Genomic DNA, 24,360 nt, shown 5'->3' on the forward strand with positions numbered 1-24,360 from the left:
CGGCTCAGTGGAGCGGCGGAGGCAGCGCCGGTAGCGGACGCAGGTAGGAGGCGCTGAGGGGTCGGCTGTGGGGAGCGGTGCGGTGCCTCCCTCGCCGCGATGCTTGCCTGGGTTTGTCTTCCCGCCTGTAGCGGGGCCGCCCGGGTGGGGTGCGGGAGACCTCCCCCTATTCAGTGGGGTGGGATAGTCTGGGGGTGCTGGGGATTCCCCCCCCTCCGCCAATGGGCCGTCTGTGCATGGTGGGGGCTTCCCCCCTCCCGATAGTGGTAGAGTCCTGGCCTATGCTTCCCCTCGTTACTCTGGACGGTCTTACTTGTGCCCGGGGGGTATCGTCTCTCGCTGCTGTCCTCGTCCGTGAGCAGAGGCCTCACCCTGTTATCAGTCCTTGGCTCTGGAGCAGGTAAGGGTCTGGTTCCCAGCCCCTCGCAGGGTCCCGGTGACGAGAGGTATCCCTAGTATTGCTTCACCCTACCTGGAGGTGTGGGGTGAGGCTCTGGCCAACATGTCCCCATCACACTTTCCCCTCACGTGACAGCACAGCCCCGAACGTGCCCTCCACCGCCTGGCTGGGAGCCCATCCCAGAACGGTGCTGTGCCCCTGCCTGGCGGCCCCTTCCTCTGCTGAGGCTGCAAGGCCTCACCTCAGCCTGGTGGACCTTGTGCATGGGCCTCTGGAGGTGGCACCACTGCCTGTGGGCAAAGAAATGGTCCCCCCATCTCTGGCCTTCACTTTGCAGGAGCAGATGTTGCCCCACTTCCAGTAGGTGAGACATCAGCTGCTTTAGTTGGTGATCTACTGTCATGTTTTTCAGACTAAACACCATCTGTGGTGGCCTGAGGAGCTGCCATTCTTTCAGCCCTTTGGTTAGCAGTGAGTGGCCTTGTGGCTGAAGCTGGGACATTGCACAGGGGAGGACTGCAGTTTTGAAAGGATTGCACAGGTGAAAAGTCTCCCTGGTTGTAAAGATGGTGACACAGAGCAGAAAGTCTTGGTTGCTGCACTTGGGTAGAGTGGTGGAAAGTGCTTCTCGCCTGGTGCTTTCTAATAAATCTTAAGAATAACAAGCTCTAACTGTGCAGTAATCCTCTTTTCTAGCTTCTGTGATGCCACTCTTGGAGTTTATTTTCAGTAAGGTGTTCCTATTCCAATTTGGTAGTTTATTGCCAGAGTTTCTGGTTCCTGTACCGTTGCTGAGAACTCCAATACAGGATTAGAGCTTATATTGACAAAAACATCATGGGGAAGCAGTTTTAATACTTTGTACCTTACACTGTAAGAAAATGAAATTTTTAGAACAGAGATATCGTGTGCTGTTAAGTTAAATGCCTTAGCAAGTGCCAAGACTGAGATCTACACAGTTACCTCTATTAACAAACTTCATAATCTTGTTAAGGGATGAGATCTGATTTAATGAGATTGCTCTGCTGTAACACAGCTCCACAGAAATAACCAGCTGGCCCAAGATGCTAATTGTCATCTGTGCAGCAGTTCTGTTTGCATGTATGAACTCTGCAGAAGTGACGGCAGCACCTGATGGTAGATGCACATGATTGTCTGTAATAAGAAGGGTGTGACCAAACCTTTCCTGATACCCAGGAATTGTTGAATTGGTTGAATTAGTAAACAGTACTGGGAAACACCCTCATAGCCTCTTTAAAGTGACACATTTCCTTGCCTGACCGAGATGGTATCAGCTTTTCAAAGGCTTCTTTGTTGCTTTACTGTGGGGCTGTGTTTGGTGTTCCCTAGAGGCTTTCTGTTGGCAAGTCGATTATGTGAGGAAATGTGGCGTTAAGATTTCAGAGGTAGTGTGGTGGAGAAATTCAGAGTCTTGGAGATATCTCTAAGAGGGTACATGGGATCAAAGTCTGGTCAGAGGAGTCTAAGTTTTGTGGTATGTGTGTCTTGATAGAGGCTTTCCTGGGATAGGAATAGGATTTTGAGATCTTTGGTTTAAGTGGAAGTTCTGCCAGTATAGTTAAGTTAGTGAAATAGGTCCATGAAGGGCTTTTCCTTCTCACTGAACAGAATCTGCCAGAATCTAAGTAGCTTCAGTGGGGTGAGAACCCGCCAAGGTGCCTGTGCTTTGGAGGCCACCTGGGCTACCATGCCCAGGGAGGGAAGGACTGTGTAGAGCCTGTTCTGTGCTTATAAACCGGACTTGACACAAATGGATGTATGATGAGATGAGGATGTCACTTACAGGCCCTGGGAGGAATTGGCATGCCCTGTACCAGGTGCTATGCTGGGATGGGTCACAGGGCATCTTTCATGGATGCAGCTCCAGCCTAGCTTCCTTGTGGATGGAGCAGGACAACCAGCAGCTTAGTCCTGTCTGGCTTTAATGTGTGTCTAGAAATCTAGTTCCCTTTTGTGTGACTGGTGCAGCTGGTGCATTTATTGTGTGGCAGATACAGAGACACTGAGCTGATACATTTTTCTGGCCCACTGCTTTAGCTGTTGAGCCACCCAAAATCCAGAATATGCAACAGAGGCAGCGTAGTGACAGCTGGAGCAAGCACAGACCTATCCTGAAATAGTCTTTGGAATATTCCAGCCTGCGTTACCCACACAGTGGAGAATGAACCAGAGAGTCATCCTGTTACTGCGGTCAGCTCTGCAGATGACTATTTTGGGTTTCTGAATGGCAGCTTCAGCATTTAGGAATCAAATAGCTTTGCTTAAAAAACTGGTTTGGGCCAAGATTCATATATACAGCTCTGCTGCCAACTTGGCACAGCTGACTTCAGCTGTGGAAGGCTGGAGCTCAGTCTTGTTGTAATGCCAAAGGGCTGCTGAATCGCCATGGGACGTGATGACTCGTGGATCCAGCTGTGAGCTGGATAGGAAGTTGGAGCAGATGTGTGAGCCCCAAACTGGGGTGTGTTTCCAGATGTTGTGCGCCAGCACTCTCAAAAAAAAAGCAATGTTTTCCTGGTAGCCAGTATGCAAACATCCTTCTCATAAAGATAAGATCTGCAAACGTCACTGGCAGGAACATTGCCAGATGTCAGATGTGGAGGTGGAAGTTTCTGAAATAAAGGCTTGTTGCTTTCTAATTTATGAGCTTGTTGCTTTAGAACTGCGTGCTAGAAGTTCAGCGTGAATGAATGATAGCTATTCCCTCCTTCAGCTCCATTTCCCATTACGACTTAAAGCCTAACATTAAAGAGTTCTGACATACTCCTTGAGTAATTCTCTATCCGAAGGAAAAGGTTATGAAAATACCAGTGTGGCAAGCTTAAATTACACTGTTCTTGGGATGAAGAAGCAAAACCTACTTTTCAAGGACAGCTATGATTTGTTTCTTTTCATCTGCACATTTGCAGATGGGGAGGTGGAAAAAGATGTAAAATGACCTAACAACTATCCCAGCAAAGTGAAATCACTTGCACACATCATCTGGCTGGAGGGTTGCACATCTGTGAGGGAGTGACAAGGGAGAGGAGGGAGAGGAAATGGAACTTCACCTTCTTTAAACAGTACTGGTGCACAGAAACGACAAAATGAGGTGTCTGGAAAGATCAGCTGCTGTGGTTTGTGTAACATGTGCTTAGTGAAGCATCATCTGGATGGGAATGTGTAAACTGCAGTGCTAAGGACTGAGCGTAGAAAGCTTTGCTTTCAAACAGGCAAAGTCAAGGTTAAGAGAGGTCAGACCATTGGTCTGTGTCACCCCACATTGTGCCCCATGGCAGCAGCAGCAGGACATGCTATTTGAGAGAGCATGTAAGCCTTTCCTCTTGTCCACCCCCAACAGCTAAATCCTCAGATTAGGGATGCTATACGGGATTCCCCAGGGTGTTCCTTTTAGTAGCTGTTTGTGTACCACTATTTACCATTCATTTATATGGTCCTTTGAACCTGTCACCTACCTGTACAACCTTTTTCATCAGCAAATGTCAGGTAAAGAAGATTTTCATGTCCTTTAAACTGATTTCCTGACAGTTACAGTGAGTGCTCCCAATTTTTGTGTCCTGGCAAGAACACAACAGATCCACCTTCACCTTATCCACAGCACATGGGACCATAAACTGTGATCATGTACCCCCTTCAGCCTTTCCTCTCTGCTTGGAGTCCCAGCTGTTAATTGTTTCCTCAGAAGGCAGCTGCCTCAAGTCCCTCGATATTTGACAATCCTCTGTCTACTTCATCTCTACATCTCTGGAAGCTTGTAGTGAGGTTAGATGTGCATGCTGTGGTCAAGATCTAGATGGACTGAGATTCCATAGGATGCAAAAGATGCAGTCTGCTTGTTCTCCATCCCATTCATGAGGGTGCCCAGCACTCTGGTGGCTTTGTCTGCTCTCGAGCCAGTCCTCTGCAGAAGGCTCATTGTGAGAGACAAGAAGACTCTTTGATGTGTCAGTCAGCTTAGCTGTCCCTTCTTAACCTTTATCATCGTTACACATGACAAATTCTTGGTTCTTTTTCAGTTCATGACTGCACAAAATGCAATTTCCCCCTGAGGCTTTTCTGTCTTTAATTGTACTTATAAAAGTTCATTGTCTGGCTGAATTCTCCTCCAGGCAGTGTCTTCCTTTTATCTGGCCATGGTGGGGATGGGGAGTGGTGGCTCCCATGAGGACTCTGCAATTGGATCCAGTTGAGGTCTGGTGCTTAGGCTGGGAGTGGGGCTGCTGTGCAGTTTCAATCTAGTGATGTAATTGATTGGAACAAATTCTCTTCCTGCTACTTCTGAACTAGTTATGAGGAATCCCTTGGGCTAGGGAGAGCGGATGGTTATTTTTTGCTTTTCTAATCTTGCCTAGAAATGGTCAGACTTGTGGCTTCTGGGAAATGCTGAGTGGGACTGGAGTTTCATCAGGTTTCATACCCAGCCATTTATTCTTCCCCTTGATCTTCTGTTTGGACTTGCTGCAGCTGATGTTGCAAGCCTGAGGAGGCTGGCTTGGTGTGGTTTCCCGTTTCTGATTGTGCTCATTCTTATCCTTCCTTGTGAAGTTTTCCCCATGATGAGTGGGTGAGTCAGGTGAGTGCAGACCCTGGAGGGCTGAAACAAGAATGACTTTGCTTGTGACTGTGTTAAGATAGTGACCTTGTTGTCACTCATCATGTTTATGCTTTGAACGGGGCTACTTAGGATGGCACGGGCTGGAAAAGCTGACTGAAAACTACTTTAAGAACCCTTAACATTTTATTACGTAGACTAGTGCCTGTGGAGAGTTGCCTCATGTTTTGCCTTTGGTCTTTTAACAACCTGAGTGTGAGGAGACTCAGTCTGAAGAACATGAATATACCTTGTGGGAGGACGATGGTCCCACCTCCTGTCCACGCTGGTGTGAGGAGTCCTCCAGTCCACCTCAGCCCCTTGTGAACATACAGCAACTTGTTCTAGTACAAGGCTATTGTTTCTACTTGTTTTATTTTCATAGGTATTGCTGTTCAGACACAGCATCTTTGGTTTGGACACCGATCCGAAAATTCAGGCCACCCCAAGACAAGCTGGACAGCTGCTGAGCAACTCTCAGTCATCTTTATTGCATGATGGCAGTGTGCCTGTTGCATGCCATCATGTTCTGGTCCTGTCTCTGTGCTACAAAGCAGCAACACTGCTTGCCATAAATAACTCCTGTCTGAGCCAGCCCAGGTGCAGTCAGCTGTGGGAAAGCAGCATGCACATGTGAAATTACATCAGACTTGTTGTCATTGTCATTTTAATTTGGCTAAAAATTTAAGACCATACCTAAAAATGTCATTGATTCGATGTGTCAGCTCTGGAGGTGACTCCGGAGGCAGCTTTGTTTTTTGCAGCTACCTAGTTTGATTCTTCCTGTGACCTTGCCTTAGAAGAGGTGGAAAGAGCTAATAAGCTACTTGCTGGATCGGAAAGAACATTACAGGGTAAATGACAGGGCAGCTTACAAGGAAACAGTTGTACGCAGCTTGCCCCCAGCTTAATGAAACAGCTTTAGTGCAGCAGACAACTTTTAGTCTCTTAAATCCCTCACAATCTACTTTTGAACAGCTCCTCAAAAGCAATATGAATTCTGATCTCTACTGGCAAAGCTTTACCACTTTGATTTGACTTTTAGTTCACTTAAGAAATTGAGTTTGGTTTTATTTTCTTGGTTTTTTTCCTCTTCTGCAGGAGCAACAATGGATTGGCCCCAACAAAGATGTAGCAGGTGTTGGGAGAAGACATCCCATCTCAAATGGAGGTGATCCAGGGAGCTGAACACTGACTGCACGAACATGGGGTTACGACTGTTAGCTTGTCTTTTTCATTTGCCCACTGCAGTGATCTACGGGTCCCTGTCGCTGTTTGTTTCCATTTTGCACAATGTATTCCTCCTGTACTACGTGGACACCTTTGTCTCTGTTTACAAGATTGATAAGCTGTCCTTTTGGATAGGAGAGGTTAGTATTTTCTGTAGCCTTCTGGCCTCTTAAGTTTTGACACCACAACAACTTGTTGTTAGTTGTGATAGTGGTGTTCTCCTTAGGAGACGCAGCAAGGGAGCCTTCCAAGTGCAAGCTTGGGCTTTTCAGTTCTCCCCACTTACATAAACAGAGAACAAGCTGGGACAGAAACCCCAGAGACTTTGTTCTTAAAGCTGCCTTTCTTCTAGGGACATCGTGATGTTTCACAAACAAGAAAAGCCACTGTCTTTGCTGTGTTAATCTGGCAGCTGCTCCATGCAGGGGCACTGGGTGGTGCACTCGAACAGTTCCTGCTGGTTGTTCACCATGCCAGCTCAGCTGCTTGCTTCAGTAACAGAACTGAGTCTTTGTGGGAGCTGTCCTGTGGTTTGTTTCACTGTCTTATTTTCTTTCTTAGACAGTGTTTCTGATCTGGAACAGCCTCAATGACCCTCTGTTTGGCTGGCTGAGTGACCGGGTGTTCCTCAGCACACAGCAGTAAGTTAAGATCCGCTTGCAGCAGGGGCTGGGAAGTGGTTAAGTCTCTGGGGGAGATGATGTGTAATTGGCAGCTTTAAAATTATGGCATGGGAATGGTTTCTGGGGCATGAAGCTCTTCAAATACCTCCTTTTCCCAGCATCTTTGAAGTTCAGTGCTCTTTGCATGTTATTTCAGTATCTGGCTGTATAGAGGAAGTCACACATCTATGAGGTAGATGTGACCCTGGCCCTCATAAATTCCGTGAGTGGTGCAGAACCTAAAATGTGAGCCTCTAAAATCTCAAGAGGCTATTGGAGCAAGCATCTTAGTGGGCTGTGGAAGAGTGTACATTGTTTGAGACACACAAGGATGGAAAGAACAGTAATTTCCAGTAGAATGCCTCAAACCAGTTGTTTCCAAACTTTCTGGATCAGAGCTCAGTGTTGATCATTACCGTTTGTCATGTATTTATGTCAAGTTTTTAATAAAAATTACAATGTGGCTTTCTGCAGCTAGTAAAAACTTCAAGTGCTCATTGAAATAATTTACATTGTCTTTCAGTCTATTTGCATATAAGCTGAGAAGGTATCAGATTCAGGTGCTTCTTGCATGAGAAAAAGCTGTATTAGTGTCTAGGCTGCTTACACAGCTTCCTTGGAAAGGGAGAACATATTGTCATGCATAACATATTGTTATCCATCTGTCTAAAGTTTTTTGTCTTCTCTTGCAGACCAGGAGCAGAGATTTCTTCCCCAGAAGTCGTTCTGAAGAGGCTCAGAGCACTAAGCCACAATGGCCCCCTCTTTGCCATCTCTTTCCTGGCTTTCTGGGTTGCCTGGGCTCATCCTGGTTTGCAGTTCCTTCTTTGCCTTTGCATGTACGACAGCTTTCTCACCATGGTCGATCTCCATCACAATGCCTTGCTTGCAGACCTGGCTGTTTCGGCAAAAGACAGGACAAGCCTCAACTTCTACTGCTCCCTCTTCAGTGCCATAGGCTCCCTCTCTGTCTTCATGTCCTATGCAGTATGGAACAAAGAGGACTTCTTTTCCTTTCGCATATTTTGTGTCATGCTAGCCCTCTGTTCCATCGTTGGTTTTACCCTGTCCACACAGCTGCTCCGCCAGCGGTTTGAGGCTGATGGAAAAGCAAAATGGGACGAGGAATCAACCCTGAAAGAGTAAGTGTCACCAATTCTGCAGTAGGGACCAAGGCCTGGCATAGATCTGTAGAATCCTGTTATGCACTGCAGCAAACTAAATGTGTGGAAATACTCAGGATGAGGCATATTTTTGTTAATCATCTATGGTTCTTGTCTGTTGATACAGTTTTCAGAATCACCTCTGTCATACTGGCTCCTAAGGCCCTCTGAAAATAGGATAAAACTATGACACCCCTGTCCCAAACTGAAGGCAGAGCCCTGAGATCCTGTATGGCCCACCCAGTGTTTGGAACATGAAATGAGTTAATATCTAGAGCACCCAGTGTGGCCTGTGAGTGGCAAAATGTCAGAATCAGCTTATCATGCAAGCATTCCTGCTTGAGCATGGAAACACCTGGCTGTCCATTTCCCTATGGAGTTGGAAAGGCAATTATCTCTTACCCTTTTGCTGGCTTCAGCTACCTGATAGTGGCTGGGCTGTTGGTAGGCCATGATGCAGCTATTTTTCTCTTGCCTCCTTGCTTTTTCTTGGTCTGCCTCATTTATTGCCTGTGGTTATGATCTGCCAGCACTGAGCTGTACTAACGCAGCAAACCCTGTCGAGGTCTGCCAGGTGAGCTAACTGCAGGGATCTGGAAGAGGAGCTTATTCATAGTGGAATGGCTAATTGGAGGAGAAGGCTTTTATGATAGAAATCTAAATTTTGGATTTGTAAGACAAATGTTCTTTGGGAGACTTGCTGCCTGTGGTTCCTGTGGAGCAAACATTGTAGACTCCACTGTTTTGATTTGGTCCAGGGATAAGGAAGGTTAGGATCAGAGCTGAGGAGACACAGTTCTGCAACTACACAGAGAGAGTTGGGAGCTCTCCCCTGCCTAGTTGATGCGAGGGATTAATAGTTTCTTTTTTTAAATCTGCTAACTTTAGGCTGTACATTGAGAAACTCTCCACCCCCCAGGAGAAGAGGATCACCCTGGCAGAGTATCTCCAGCAGCTTTCCCGGCATCGCAACTTCCTCTGGTTTGTCTGCATGAATCTTGTTCAGGTAGGCGGCAGCAGCATGATGTGATTCAGAGGATGAGTGATGACTCTGTTTGAAATGATGATCCCATAGTATGTGAGTTCCCCAAGAAGGGCAGAGGTGTTTCTAGCACCCACCTGTTCTTGGAGCCTCCTGCGCATGCACGTGCTGGCTGATTGACCAGCTGCTAGCCACTCCCCCTGCTTGTGACCTGAGGATACTTCCTGAACCAGCTTCAGAGTGCTCCTTCTGTTCTCTGCAGCACAGGCTGGATTAGGGAGGCTGGTTGAGTTCTCTTGGCTTGTGCTGGGGATGAGTTCAAGACTGCAGATTTCTGGCATGGCTATCAGCACAGTCTCCTGCTTTCCTGAGGCTCACATCACTGTTCTCACTGTCCGGATTGGATCCACCTCCCTGCTGGCTTTTACCATTTGTGTTCTTCATCCTCTTCATCAATTACTACAGAATGCCAGCAGCCTGCCCAGCTTTCCTCAGTTTTGTGTGCTGCAGTCACAGCTCCTGACTCCTTGGGGACCCTCAGCTCCCCTCAGGCAGGCTCTAGATGCTGTTCTGCATCTTTGTGTTTGAGCCCTGCTGCTGCCTTATCCCTCTGGCCATGGCCCTGCCTTCCTCAGTTCCTTGGGGTCACTGATGTAATCACAACACTGTAATGTGACATTGTGGTCACTGCTGTCACCTCCTTGCCATGTCTGCCCCATCAATGGTGTTAGCTGGGCAGGTGCCCTGTGAGTACCTTGGCAGCTGGAACATGGTGCTGGCCCCAGGCATGCAGGGGCACAGCTTTGCAGTCTGAGCCTACAGTGTTGTCAGCCCCACAGCTGAGCTCTTGATCTGCTGAAGTACTTCAGGCCCATCCTGCTTGGAACTTCTAGGATAACAGAGTCCAAAGGGCTGTTAGCTTTTTCTGTTCTCTCTTCCTGCTGACCAGCTTGTCTGCATGCTGCCTTCACAGGTTTTTCACTGCCACTTTAATAGCAACTTCTTCCCTCTGTTCCTGGAGCACCTGCTGTCAGACCAGATCTCTGTCTCTACTGGATCCTTCCTGCTTGGTGAGTCTCAGGTGGAACTAGAGGGAGCTGCCAGGCTAGGACTTGGCCTGAGCCTGGATTTGCTCTTCCCAGACTCCATCAACAAGAGCTGTGCTTGCATTCAGGTCTCTGGGCTGTAAGATTCACACATGCTTCCCTAGGACCTCTGAGTTGTCCTCCCTGGGCACAGAAATAACTCAGAGTCTTTTCCAGTGGTGATGACCCCCATGTGCTGGACTACATGCATGGAGGTATTGCTCTGAGCATTAGTGGCTGCATATAGTGTCCCCAGGATTCAACAGGGAACTCAGCCCTGAATTTAATCCCTTTGTGTCTGTGGCATATGGACCATTTCCAGACTGCCACAAATCTGTGAGCACTGGTCCTAGAGTTATGCTAGGGGGATTTCTGTGTGGCCCAGGTCTGGTCTTGCTGTTCAGTCCCTCATTTCTGCTCCAGGGCTGAGTCCCAGCCCCTGCATGACACTGGGCCCCCACATGCATGTGGGCTGTTCTGGTGCTTCCTATCCTACAGCCCTGCTGCTGATAGTCAGCCTTGTCCCTGCTTTCAGTAGCAGTCCTGGGACATGATGGGTACTGAAACTCCCTTGAGCTATTTGTGCTTCTGTCTCTGCCCAGGTGTTTCTTACATTGCCCCCCATCTCAACAACCTCTACTTCCTCTCCCTCTGCCGCCGCTGTGGGGTTTATGCTGTGGTGCGAGGACTCTTCTTCCTGAAGCTGACTCTCAGTGTTGTCATGCTCCTGGCAGGACCTGATCAGGTGTATCTGCTCTGCATCTTCATTGCCAGGTAGGCAGGAGGCACTCACTTCCACTGCTCTGTGCCATCTGGGAAGGGAAATTGCTTTTTTCTGTTTTAGAGAGAGGAGTGGGAGCCAGGGTCACACAGAGCAATGTGTCTCCCAAGCTTGGTATGGGTCACTGCAGAATCCACTTGTGCCTACAGCAGAGTGAGGGAGGCAGCGATGTTTGGGAAGACCTGGCAGGTCTGATGGCAGCTGGCAGCAGCCTCTCCCAGCTGCTGAGCTGAGCTCCCAACTTCCTCTGCTGACCGCCAGGTGCCACAGCCCACAGTATATGCTGTAGCCACCTGTTAGCCACTGGCCCAGTGTGTCCTGTCCCCACGTGACTGTGTGGGGGACTGATCCAAGGTATTATGGTAGGGTACATAAGACTTATTCTTAACAGTGTTCCCCTCCTGTACCCAGGGCTTCTGAAATTTTAAAAGTCTTGGGGAACCTTCCTCATTTCTCTCCCCATTTTCTCTGATCTCTCACCTACTCCAGTCATTTTTTGATTACACTGTTCAGTGCTTTGCCTGTTGTTCTGCAGCAACCGGGTGTTCACAGAAGGGACCTGTAAGTTGCTCAACCTTGTGGTCACTGACTTGGTGGATGAGGATTTAGTCCTGAACCGTAGGAAGCAGGCAGCCTCAGCACTGCTCTTTGGGATGGTGGCTCTGGTCACCAAGCCAGGCCAGACCTTCGCTCCTCTGATCGGCACCTGGCTGCTCTGTGCATACACAGGTAAGGATGTTGCAGTGGGGCAAGAAAGGCCTGTGAGTTCAGGGCCCTCCACTGTGCCTTGTTTGGGTGCAGAGAGCTCTTCTAAGCTGTACCTGCATTTCTAAGACCAGACACTCAGAGAGAATGGACAAGGGTCCATTCCCACTGTCCCCAGGCTCACCAACTCTTCTCTGACACCAGGTTATGACATCTTCCAGCGCAACCCCTTGAGCAATGTGGTGAGTGCCCAGCCAAAGCTGGAATCTGCTGCAGCCTTGGAGCCAACTCTTCGCCAAGGCTGCTTCTACCTCCTTGTCTTTGTACCCATCACATGTGCACTACTGCAGCTCCTCAGCTGGTCACAGTTCAGCTTGCACGGGAAGCGCCTGCAGATGGTGAAGGCTCAGCGCCAAAGCCTAACGCAAGGCCGAGCACCAGAGGTCAAAATGATCTAGGGGTGCCTGAGCCCCAGGGTGCTGCAGGATTGCAGGCTGAGAAACCCTGATGTTTACAGTTCTACTGTGAAATGCTGTAATGCCAATGTTTACTCATTCCAGGAGGTGGTTGCTGGGGAAGGCAGAGAAGTTCATCATGTGAGAGGTCTGAGATAGATCACTTGGCCACAGGAGCAAGAACATTTCATCCTAGCCTGTGCCAGGGAGCAGAGGGCTGCTCGTCCAAGCAGGGAGATGCTGGAGACACTTGAATCTCCAGAACAGTCCTCTCCCCTTGTCGTGGCCCTGAGGAACCACAGCCTCTCTGCCTGAGCAGGAGGGGATCATGCAGGTAGTCCTTCCCTGCTAGAGCCCTGCAGCTTTAGGGGAGTGGGCTGGCAGGCTTCTGAGGGACCAAGTGACAAAGGGGGTGATTGCAGGAGCAGGGATGGGCATCATGCCTTTCCCAGTAGCTGGCACAACCCCTCCAAGCTACAGTGCTGTGGTTCTTGGACCAAATCCAGTCTTAGGCATTTCTTGTTCCCAGGGCAGTATCCTGCACAGCCAGGGTGTGATGGCAGTGCTTGTTTCATGCTGAGGCTCTCCTCCATGGCCTTGCAGAAGTAGCTTGTTGCTGGGCTGGAAAAGATACTGGGCTTGAACTGGGCTCAGAGCCTGAAGCTGGAACATCTCATCTGGCATTCCATTGCCTGTGTTTAACCCTCCTCTCCCCTCCACAGCCTCTCACAGCCAGCACTGTCACACTGTTGTGCTGTGAGCCCCCTCCTATGCTGGCTGGGGCTGTGGGGCCAAGGCCAGGGAACTAACCCCTACAGAACCCAGCTGCTGGAAGTGCCTCCCTGCCCAGGGCCATGCCTCCTGCCCCAGTGAGGCAGCCTGGAGCCCTCCCTTCTTGCAGGGGGAGAGCACAGCCTGGAGGAGACATCAGGTCTTGCTTTTGTGCCTTTGATTCTTCTTTGGAGCCTGTCTGACAATGCTGGGCAGTCACAGGGTTGACATTTTACCTGGGTGGGGAGAGACAAGGTGCCTGAGCTCCTTTCTGCTTGAAATGGTGTCTGAGAGTTTGATCATCTCATGTGGTTGCTGAGCCACAGACTCAAGGAAGAGATCAGGTGGTTTGTTCTCCCTGCTTCTAGCTGAAAGCAAATGGGCAGTGGTCCCCAGAGGGATCCCTGGGATGAGGCAGCATCTCCTCCATCCTTCCAGTGTGTTTAAGGGCAGATGTGCCAAAGCAGAGCTCTGCCCTGTGGGAGGAGGGGTGTGCAGGCAGTGCTTGGTGGTTGCTGGGTGTTTAGGGATGTGCTGGTCGTTTTTCAGTGCCAGGTGCTGTCTGGGCCCACAGACCTGCCCTCTTGCCTCAGGACATGGCTGCCTTTTGTCTTGGACCAAGACATTCCTGCTGCAAGGCTTGTGTAGCTCTTGATGATTCAATCATGAGTTATTTGTGTGACTTCTAACAAAGTTTAAGAATGATTCTTCATTTCATAAATTAAAGATGATCTTTTCTGTACTGTTCAGTGATTCTTCTAGCAGGTAGATGTAACCTGGCTGGTTCTCATGGTGCTGGAGGGGCACAGCTGTGGTTGTGTGGGAGAAAAGGGGACACTCCCCTCCAGCAGAAGCTGTGTGTTGGGGCTGGCTCCCGTTCCTGCAGAGGACAGAGAGGCTTGGCAGGCCGGTGTATCACCTGCCTTTTGGAGGGAGGCCAGTTGCTTACCCCTTCTCTCTGGAGGCCCCCAGTCTGGTGGGATTGGGCTGTCCTGTATCTTCACCAGGTGCTGGGAATAGTCCTTGGGAAGTGGCTGGGCTGGCACCTGCTCTTCACAATGATGGTGGCACTGTTCCCATCCTCCTCCCTCAGCAGGGCTGCCCTTGCTGCCTGCACCAGGCCTCACAGCTTCTCTGTGCCTCAGCTGCCCTTGACCTGTCTGCACTGAGAAACATAATATATGATAGTTGTTGAGAAGAGCAGCTTTGGACACCAGCAGGGCATCCTATAGCTGCAGCCCAGACTCCCCTTCTGCAGCAAAAAAGCTCTATCAAGAATCCTGGACTGGAGCTAGCATCTCCTTGCAGAAATTGGCCAGCAGCAATTCTGTGCAGGCATGAGAAGAGTGTAGGTAACCTTAAAAATGCAAAGGTGGGAAGATGAAGCCAGGAGGCTTGAGGGTTGTATATGAATTACTTTATTTAAGTAACGCTGGGTACCACCAGGCAACATGGTTTGGACAGTGTGCAAGGGAACAGGCAGGCAGGTCAAATGAGCACTAGATTGGAAATGGGACCTTTCTGTTGAGTTACTGTGGGTTACAAAATGGAGCACTACTGCCTCTGCCAGGATGCAGAGGGGTTTGGAGGGAAGAGGTCCCAGGCACTGCCTGGGGCATGTTTGCTTCTTCCCCTCCACATGCTGCAGCAAACCAGCAAGGATGCAACCTTGCATCCAGCAAGAAGGCTGAGTGTTGACAGCTCTTTTCTACCTGACCGATTCTTACTTAAGTCTGCTCTGATGGGGGTAGGTGAACAAAGAGCCTGGCCTTAGCTGGGAAGAGCAGCACACCTGCCTAGAACCTAGGTCTAGAACCTCTCAGCTCCGTGGCCAGTCCTGCCAAGTGTGGCTCCTGCAGGGGCAGCACACTGCACTCTGCTGCTTGCATCCATCTTGGCTGGGGACACACACCACCTTTTGCCAGGTCTCTGCAGCTGACTGGCAGGAGGGCTACTGCAGCCCTCAAGCTCTCACCTCATCTCTGCGCCTGAGTAACCCCAAGGCGCTGTGTGGCACTGAAGAGAAAGGAGGGGAACAGAGAGGATGGGCCACCAAGCAGGACCAGTTCCACTGCTACTGCCACGTACTGCAGAAAATCCACAGTGAAAAAAAAAAGCACCAAATAATGCACAAGAAAAACCTAGAGGGGGAACACCAAGGCACACCAAGGCACCCCAAGGCAAGCAGGTGGCAGTGCTGCCCATGGCTGTCAACGCAGCAGAAGCAAAGCAGCCTGCAGGCAAGCAGAAAGTCATCTGCAGAGCAGCAGAGCACAGAAATCACTGCAGTGCCCTGCTAACAAACCTGCTCACACCAAGGTCCAGGTACATTTTATTGTCCTCTCACATAGTGTATTCATAGAGAACAACGAGACTCCCTCTAGAGCAGTCACTGGTGGTGTTGCAAGGCCAGCTATTGCGCTAAGCGTGTGTGCTGTAAACAGTATCAACAATGGGCAGCCGGGTAACTGGTGTTCAAAGAAGACCCAAAGCAAAAATTCCCAGGTGCTGTGGTCAGTATTTGAGATATCCTCAGACATTTCAATGAGTAAAACAATTCTTACATTACAATGCACCTTTCCCGTTACTATGTTGTCCCAGAATGAATAAAGTACACAGGAGTTATGCCTGGCTGACAATACATGCTCCCTTTGCCCTGACATGGCAGGAAGGAGGGAAACAGCCTTGGCTCTTAGAGAGAAAGAACACGAGAACTCAGCACTGTAAATCTCAGCAGGTTGAGGGGGGAACACGCAAGTGCCTTCACCCCATTGTGGGCCTTTTGCTTCCAGAGGAGAAAAGGTATTAAAACAAGGTACGAGAGAATAACCGTCTAGTACAATGATAGCTGAATAATTTGCTTTGTTCTACTCCATGCAATACAAACTAAGACCTATCACCAACTTCTCCAGCTGCGGTGCAGACCCACACATCTGGCTAAGTTACACATGCATACACGCACTCGCTCACCAAAAAAAGTGGGGGCAAACGGACTTAGCTGTTGAGAATGTGTTTTCTCTTAAAAAAATATATTAAAAACAACTTCAAAAACCTACTGATGGTGAAGACACTGCTGAAGAAGAAAGCAATGGGGCCTCAGCTATGTTTCCAGACAATCCAGGCATCACCTGCATGAGCAGCCTGCAGTGGTTGGCTCCCTTCTTGCCTGCCAGGCAGTTTTTTTAAGCTGTTCCCTTTGTTTTTGCTTGCTTGTTTGTATTACAGTGACAAATGTGATTGAGATACAGAAATTAAATTAAGGGACTGAAATGAAAAAGGAATGGGCCATTCTGGAGAAATTCAGACTGGTATTTTCTCCTTTCCATTAAAAAAACAAAAACAAAAATAAAAAAATAAGAAGTTAGTAGTACTAATACAACCCTCCTGCTGCTGTTGTCTTTGCTCAGTGACATCGGGGCATGCTGGCGCACACACACACACACAGGCAGCTCTCAGACACTCTGACTCAGAAAAGCGAGTTTAGAACTGAAGTGAGTCTTCGGAGGAGACCGAGGACAGGTCCCAGGGCTAGAAGGCTTGTCGCTGGATGGCACGGGCTCCGTCTTCTTCATATTCCTTTTTCGAAACCCACATTTTCTTAAAGCTGTCCAGTGAGGCCAGGATAGAGCCACTGAGGAGAGACAGGCATGTTATGGGTTAAAGGAAAGCACTGGAGGCACTCTCATATCTCCATGGAGATGAGCAGATTCTACTGCAAAACACTTCCACACATCAGAAAGGTGCTGAGGCTCCCATCCTGGCACAAGCCACCCCCTCCCAAACAACCAGCTGATGCTGTTTCAAACAGCAGCATTCTTCACACAAGATCTGGTCTCACTTTCTAGAATTACAGAGCAAAGTTTAGTTCTCACAATCTGCAGCAAAGATGTACGACAGGAAAATGTCCCTAGAGCCTCTGCTCTAAGGAATGTGCTACCTATGAGCTTGTTCTACCTTAGACTGGACATTAAGACTGGTAAGACAAAGAACATTAACAGGTTCTGAAGGAACCTTAAGGACATAAAAGGCCAAGGGGCTGGCAGTGCAGATGGAGTCAGCTCAGTAACCACACTGAGCATCACACAGCCAGGAAATGGAACTCTGCCAATGCACAGGACAGAAGGACCTCTTGAGTAACAAGAGGCTGCACCTACCAAGCCCTCATCCCACAGCAAGATGTGCAGGGGGCAGTACATACCCGATCCACGTGGAATACAATCTCTCCTGAGGAGCTGATATCTGGGAGAAAGAGACAATCAGTCAGTAACTTCCCAAGTTCCAGTCTGTTCCTCCTGTCACACTGCCCCCATGGCACTGTGGCTGACCAGTGACAGACACAGGTACGATCTCTCCCATCAGAAAGAAACCCAACAGCACCCCTAAAACAACCACTGTGGTCCAGGATCCTGTAGAGGGGTCACACTGCCAGAGAAGCCACCTTTTCAGGGATGAAACCAGATAGGTTTTAACCACAACAGCAAATACTGTTGGGCTGTCTCAAGATAGCCACTTCTGGCTTGAAGCAAACAGCAGCTGCACTCTCAGCAGGGTTCTTTCAAGGAAGCAAAGGCCACAGAACAGCACACATAGTAAGTGATAAACACAAAAAGAGATTGCTCCTACCCGTATTTTGACGTCCTTCGGAGCAAGTTTCTTCACTTCGCTCAACAGCCTGTCACCAAAGCCTGGACAAGGCAGAAAATGGGTGATCTGAGCTCCTTAGCAAATCCCAAGTTACATCTACTAACAAAGTGGACATATCCTATGAAGACCCATCCAAGAATCCCATGCCAGATCTCACAGAGACACCAGTTTGGAGAAGTGCAGTACACAGCCAGTGAGAGAAGGGGATTTTCTCTCACTTGGATAAACCCCAGACACTGGCACAACGGGCTCTGTCCCTCAGCAGAAACTCAAGACAAGCAAACAAGATTTTTAGCTAGGATCACAGATGGGCCAGTTCCCTCCTCTTTCCTTTTCCTCCTGTGGCCAGCCCAATTCTACAGGGGAGCAGAGTTTGAACAGGAAGACTAGGACCTATTTGGAAATGTCCACCTGTGGATAACAGACTAACGGGCCAGCTGAGCCTTCAGGGGATAGGTAGAAAGGTTTCTACACTGTAGAAAATATTCAGCTGAATATCAGCTATGGCTGATATTCACACTGTAGCAGGACCACTGGGCACTGTCACACACCAGAGACCTAAAAAAACATTAGGAGATACCTTTTAGGTACCTAGTCTCAAATATCCTAGTCATTCTTGACACAGGCAATGATAGGAAAAAAACAACAGAAGCCCTTCAAGCCTTGGAGGAGATGTACAAAAGGCATCTCGCATACCCAGAAGGGTATGGCTAGGACTTGGAAACCTAGACAGTAACCCACCCTGAGAGAGTAGAGTTCCCACAGCCCCCAACCCACAGGACAATTTAGGTGGTCTAGGTTATCTTCCCAGTTTCACATGAGAAGGAAACGAGATCATCTATGTCATGAGGAACCTTTGAAAAGCGTGGAGCCTCCAGACAGCACGATATTGGAGAACAGCGTTCGCCTCAGGTCCATGTCTGATTTTTGAATGGAAAACACAAGCACCTCATGGAGTCCTTCACATTCCTCCCCTATCAGGTCTGGCCGGAACAGGAGCTCTGGGGCTCGAAAACGGGCAGGGCCAATCTGCAAAGAGACAAGTTAGCAAAGAGGGGAAGAGAGAGCAGTCTCTGTTAGCTGTCTACAGTTTGGACTTGACTTTCATAGGTGAAACTTCAGAGTAACAAAGTTTCTGGGACATTCATGCTGCATCACTAGCTCCCAAATGACTGTCAGTTTGGTCTACTGCTCCTAGAAAAGGCACTATTTCCATTTTGCAGAGATTAAGAAACTTGCTCAGCCCCATACAGCAGGCCACACCAGAAAAAGGCGCAGATCCACCCTTGGTGCTGTAAGGTAACACAGCCTCATATATACCCTTCAGTCATTCTATAGAGAGCTCCATCTTTTGAGGAATATTCCTAACTCTTCAAAGCAATTATTTCTGCATGTCTAGGCAGGACAAAAGTCACAGACAAAACCAGTGCTGAATTTACAGTGAGCTGATAACTACTCACACTTCATTCCTGATTTGCAAAAAGATTTGCTAGATCAGAGCCTGCACTCAAACAGCTCAGTGACCCCATAGTCACACTGCATTCTTATCCAAGACTTCCAGTAGAAGTTGTGAGGTTTGTAATAATGTTTTCTTCCCTTAAAAACCATACTGTCAAGCCAGCACCCTGGGATGAGTTCAGATCTTTTAGAATTATCCCCTCCCACCTAACTCACAGCATTAGATGTCCCACCACTAGGCAGAAGGCTGTTCTGGAAACCCTGCACTTCACATTTGGAGTTCTCTGAGAGGGGTCCTCACAAACCTCAATAGTGCTTCCATCTGGCAGGTAGTACTGAGCCTTTTCAGTCTCCAGAGTCTCATCCTTCTGGGGGTTTATTGGCAGGTAGCACGCACGCTGGAGAGGAAAGAGAGTTGGGGAGAGGGAGATAAGAAGGGTAAAACCAGATGTCCCTGATAAAATACTCTTCTCACAATCAAAATCTGTATGTCCTTTTGAGGAGACAAATTTCAACAGTTTCTTGTGCTGGAGAACAATAGTAGGCATAAGTAAATGTTCCCCTTTTAGGGCAATTTTTCTTACAGACTTCTCAATGCCCCTAAATTTCTTTCTTAAAAAAAAATACCTGGAGTCAACACAGACTCCATCAGAACACAAGCAGTTTTTGGGACTGAGAAACTCCAATACCCAGGATCTCAGCTTTGTCCTTGCCACAGAGCATTCAGGCTCCATATACAAACTTTTCTTGAGGCAAAAAAGCTGCAAAACACTGGAAGCCACACCCAACCCCTCAGGTTTGCAAATCAAGTCACAAATGGCAGAAATTTTACTGCAAGTTCCAGGCATGTATATCCCAGCAATCTGCAACTAAAATTAACCCTGAAGTAAAGCAAAAGGTGTAGGAGCACTGCTCCCTCAGCATACCCACACCATAACAAGCAAGCTATGCCCATTATGCTATTTTGCTAATAGGTGACAGGCACAAAAACAGGTCATTAACTTTCCCCAGCCCTGGTCACCCTCACAGTAAAAAAGTTTATGTTCAGACAGAACCTCTAGTGCTTCATTTTGTGTGTCTTGTCCTGCCACTGAACATCACTGAAATGAGCCTGGCTCTGTTTACTTTGCACCCACCCTTCAGATATTTATTTACATTGCTGAGATCTACACCAACTTTCTCACAGCTCAACAGTCCCAGCTCTCTCAAACTTTCTTTACAGGAGAGATGCTCCAGTCTTTTAATCATCTTAATGGCCCTAGTGTCCTTCAGGTAGACAAAGGAATCAGGCACAGAGACGAGTAGGATGGCACTTCCCATGAGACTTCACAACTCCCCTTGGGCAGAGATCCCCTTTGGATAAACACAGAAACAGACAGTACATCACCTCCTTGATGGTCTTGACAATCTCAAACTCAGAGGTTGTATGGAAGTCATAGCCTTCCTTCCGCAGATAGAGACGCAGGAAGCGTGAGACATCACGGCCAGCAATGTCAATCCTCATGATGGAGTGGGGCATGGCAAAGCCTTCATAGATGGGAACTGCGTGGGTGACACCATCCCCGGAGTCCAGCACCACCCCTGTAGTCCTCCCAGTGGCGTAGCTGCCAGAGAGGCAAATAGTCAGGTCAGAAAAAGCAATTCAATGTTACCTCCAAGCATGCAGCTCACCCCGGCTCCACTCAGGGAGCACAGATTTCACAGGAACAGGGACTTAAAAACCTCCCAAACCCTAGTTCTCATCATAGTTCAGCAAATTCCTGTAACCACTATTACAGAGATTAAAATTGAGTTTCAGTTCTTGCTTGAAAAGGGATAAGTCAGACATCAGTGCAGTCTTCCACAGGATTTTTTTGGTATGTGAAAAAATGGATTCCATTAAAACATTTCACAAGCACAAATCAAAGATGAAAGACACTTACAGGCTAAGCACAGCTTGCATGGAGACAAACAGAGCTGGAACATTGAAGGTCTCAAAAAACACCTCAGCAGCACGTTCTCTGTTCTTGCGTGGGTTCAGGGGTGCTTCCGTTAGCAGCACAGGATGCTGGTAAAGAAAAGGAGTTGTGCTGCAACAACCAGAAGGCAGCTAAACGCATGTTCCTGAAAATTTCTGCTTGTTTATTCACTTTAGGCACCACTGGTGCTAGAGGACAGGTAGAAGGAAACAACTTCAGCTATTGAGCTGTATTAGGCTGTGAATAAATAAAGCTGGAAGCCCAGTAGGGTTCTGGTCTTGTTACAAAGTGTCAAGGAAGCTACTCTGTGAGTAACCCTGCCCTGTGAGGGAGGAACAAGATGGACTCAGTGCCAAATGTCAGCCAGACCCTAAGGAAGTGTGAAGGCATATGGTCTTAGCATGAGCTGGCAGAAATATTCCTTCTCCACTTAGACAACCTATTCCTCTCAGTCATTTAACAATTTTTTCATCATTTCCTTCCAGACCAGAAGATTGTGGTTTTCTCCTTAATCACTTTCAAATTATGTCATTGCTGAGCAGATACGCCTGATAAGCAGGCAGAATAGGAAAATTAAGAAGCACCTGGCCTAGAGCAGAATCATTAGCAAGAAAGTGAATCACAAATGCAGAAAGTCAGATTTTCAATCAGGGCAGAACATTGCATCTAGGGAGGAACTACACTTGGACACTTCTTCTACAGTATCTCCCAAGAGGTCAAAGAGCCTTATTTAGCCACAGACACATTTAGAAAGAGCAACAACGGAAAAGTCCCAAGTCTTTACTGGAGTTCAATGTCTGCTGGTGTCATACAGACACTGGATTATGCCTGCATGGTTAAAAAACGAGGTATCTCACCTCCTCTGAGAATGTCTGAAGCTGGTCTTTTGAATACACGTACTGCCAAATGCGCTCCATGTCGTTCCAGTCTCTCACTATGCCATGCTCCATTGGGTATCGGATTGAGAGGAGGCCTCTGTGCTCCTGAGCAAACACAAACAACCAGACATACATGTCAGAGACTCAACAATCACATTTCTGAGCACTAGGATTATGACTTAATGTCAGGCTCACTTATTTTTTTTATTCTACTAAATGACAACTTATCTCTAGCGTATAGGGTTAAAACTGAACATTAAGAACATACCCCACAGGATTAAACACAGCCTTTTACACCAAGCAGGAGAGTCTGGTGTTTGAAGAGCATGTTGCAGCCTCACAGTTTTCAAGCCAACATACAGACACATAGCAAATGGTATCTTTGTTCTACAAGCTCAGTCATGACAAAACATGTGTGGGTAGTATTGGAACATAAATTCAGAGGGCTCACTGGAGATGTGTGACCACATGACTACATGATGACAAAAGCAGGACCATGGAAAGCAAGCTTCTTGCCCACACCAGGGAGATAAAAGGCAGCCACGTGGTCCATTTCTAAAGTTCCCAGTCAAAAAGATGGGGATGTAACCATACAGACACGGAACTAGGCTAGAAAAGGAGAAATACAGAAGGACTTGGGAAACAGGTCTGTGGTCAGAAGGCTGTCACAGGAATTTAATTTAACCAAGGATCCACAGCCCTTTTAAACACAAGTGCTACAGCCCCTCCTTAGAGCAGCACACAAAGAAATAAGCATACAGGTTTCCTTACCTCTGCCTTTGGACCAATGAAAATGTCCCCTTCTAAAGCACCAGCCATAACACGAATGTGCTTTGGTCTCCCCACACTAGAACAGAGGTGAGAGTGTGAATGCTTGGAGAAAGAGAGCTCAGATGAACCAAAGGATTAACTACTTTGTGTTCCGCTCTGCCCTTACCAGTAATTTCTAAAGCAATGGGAGAGTCTGGAGGCACTACCAGACCCAGGTTTGCTCTGAGATAATCTCAGAATCAGCGGTGAAGGGAACAGACTGTAGACAGTTCTGAATTGGCAGGATACAAACCAGCTGAGTCTGGCCCCACTTTCCCTGATGATTCAGGGCTCATTTGTTCCAACAGTGCCTGGGGTGAGCATGGCTAGACTGAGCAATGGTCTGAGCTGACAGATCTACATGGTGTGGCCTGACCTCAGGTAGGCTTCTCAGATTAGACATTTATAGCCCATATCCCACCTCTACCAAACAGAACACATTGCTCAGAATACACCCTATTGAACAGTCACTGGCTTTTATTGTCAGAGTTCCCAATCTAGCAGTCCTTGTTCCATTAAAACTCTCAGAAAACTTCCTTGGAAGTGTGTCAGGAATCAAGACATCAGACCACATACCAAAAAAAAATATAGAGATCTTCAACACCGCTGTTCCAAACATTCTCTTCTTCCCAGTTCTTTTGCTAATATACCAAGATTAAAGGATGCTACAACTTTCGTTGTGTTGAACCCGACAACGTGATAAGTGATCTTTAAGGTTACTGCCCCAGAAAATCTCCAAGTGCTTAATAGCAGAGATCCCCTGCTCCTGTGGAACAGGCATAAAAAGAATAATTCTTTTCCACCATTACAAAATTAGAGCCTTCCTCCCCTCTACATATAAAAGGATTGGTATACAGCACTAAGAACTTAACAAGACCAGCAAAATACTTACTAGTTTGGAAAGCAGTATTTCGGTATTTGATCGCCTGCAAAACCTGCTTTAATCACACCCGAACCCTGTGGGAGGAACAAACAAATTCATGAGCTTATCATTCGTTCAGTCATCTTGGCAAATTTTAAAGGAGTAGCAAAGTACATCAGCAGTGCCAGATCCTCCCCAGAAAGTGATTCTCCAGGCAGGGCTGGAGATGGGAAGGTGCCAGCAGGCCAGTTTGGCCACTAGAGGGGAGTAACTGGCACCTCCCTGGCCACACACCACACCCGGCAAAAACACCCCGTGCAAAAACCCAGCACAAACACCTGGCACAAACAAGTACTTTTCTACCCAATGCAGGGGTGCAGAAGGGTAAATCCCAGCTCTGCAATTTTTCTATCGTACAGACTATCGGTCTGAAATACTCTCTGGGTGGAAAAGAGCACTCCAGAAAGCCCAGCAACACAGACTGAACCCTGCCAGCTTCAGAGGCCACTGATAAAAAGGTAGAGGATGAAGGCTGTATGCCTTTCAAAAGTAGATTTGGAAATTATGGAGTAAGGGAGGATAAATTCAGAGAAAGTAGGGAAGCACAGCAAACAGGCTGGAGGGGAAACCAGGGAAAATAATACCAGGTGGTGGATAAACTAGCTAACTCTAAGGAGGCAGGTCACCAAAAGCTGGTCAAAAAAGAGACTAGAAATGAACCCAGATTGAGGTTTGGAAAGAACAAAGGTGCCAGGTTGCAAGTGGAAGGGCTGGAGGCAGGAAGAACAGCTGACAGGATAGGGCTTACTTAAAAGGCACAAGGAAGGAGAGACTTGTTTTGGCAATCAAAAGGTGTAAATGCAAAAAGCCTCCTGCAACATTCAAAGCAGCACCAGCAGCAAAC

General features: G+C 47.9%; 2 protein-coding genes across 5 annotated transcripts in view; one reads left to right on the plus strand and one right to left on the minus strand.

The window, feature by feature from the left end:
• Positions 1-16,186, plus strand: MFSD13A (major facilitator superfamily domain containing 13A). Of its 4 annotated transcripts, XM_030453687.1 has the most exons (11): positions 92-111; positions 6,114-6,183; positions 6,264-6,382; positions 6,804-6,883; positions 7,597-7,891; positions 7,982-8,046; positions 8,956-9,073; positions 10,023-10,119; positions 10,737-10,908; positions 11,451-11,644; positions 11,825-13,582. In XM_030453687.1, the coding sequence occupies exons 1-11, from the start codon at positions 100-102 to the stop codon at positions 12,076-12,078; spliced, it is 1,476 nt and encodes a 491-aa protein (XP_030309547.1). In that variant the 5' UTR covers positions 92-99; the 3' UTR covers positions 12,079-13,582. The 4 variants fall into 4 exon arrangements, with proteins under 4 accessions (XP_008488624.1, XP_030309548.1, XP_030309547.1 ...); XM_030453686.1 differs by having other exon boundaries at positions 7,597-8,046; XM_008490402.2 differs by lacking the exon at positions 92-111 and adding an exon at positions 1-43 and having other exon boundaries at positions 6,114-6,382; positions 7,597-8,046; positions 11,825-16,186.
• ACTR1A (actin related protein 1A) overlaps positions 15,169-24,360 on the minus strand; it is a 13,883-nt gene continuing 4,691 nt past the window's right edge. Inside the window, exons 2-11 of the mRNA XM_030453689.1 lie at positions 23,487-23,551; positions 22,556-22,631; positions 21,764-21,889; positions 20,871-20,995; positions 20,336-20,552; positions 19,254-19,346; positions 18,345-18,519; positions 17,470-17,531; positions 17,045-17,085; positions 15,169-16,477 (exon numbers count right to left, since the gene is read on the minus strand). Of these exons, the coding sequence (XP_030309549.1) occupies positions 16,375-16,477; positions 17,045-17,085; positions 17,470-17,531; positions 18,345-18,519; positions 19,254-19,346; positions 20,336-20,552; positions 20,871-20,995; positions 21,764-21,889; positions 22,556-22,631; positions 23,487-23,551 (1,083 nt within the window). The 3' untranslated portion in view covers positions 15,169-16,374. The remainder of the gene's footprint in view (positions 16,478-17,044; positions 17,086-17,469; positions 17,532-18,344; positions 18,520-19,253; positions 19,347-20,335; positions 20,553-20,870; positions 20,996-21,763; positions 21,890-22,555; positions 22,632-23,486; positions 23,552-24,360) is intronic.

This window comes from Calypte anna, chromosome 6 (genome assembly GCF_003957555.1).
Source record: "Calypte anna isolate BGI_N300 chromosome 6, bCalAnn1_v1.p, whole genome shotgun sequence".
In the NCBI taxonomy this organism is placed as follows: Eukaryota; Metazoa; Chordata; class Aves; order Apodiformes; family Trochilidae; genus Calypte; species Calypte anna.

Excerpts from the sequence above, each read along its gene's own strand:
- MFSD13A (XM_030453686.1), top strand. Across the intron at positions 6,184-6,263 it reads ACATCCCATCTCAAATGGAG|TGATCTACGGGTCCCTGTCG; the intron begins GTGATCCAGGGA and ends TGCCCACTGCAG. Across the intron at positions 11,645-11,824 it reads GCTGCTCTGTGCATACACAG|GTTATGACATCTTCCAGCGC; the intron begins GTAAGGATGTTG and ends CTCTGACACCAG.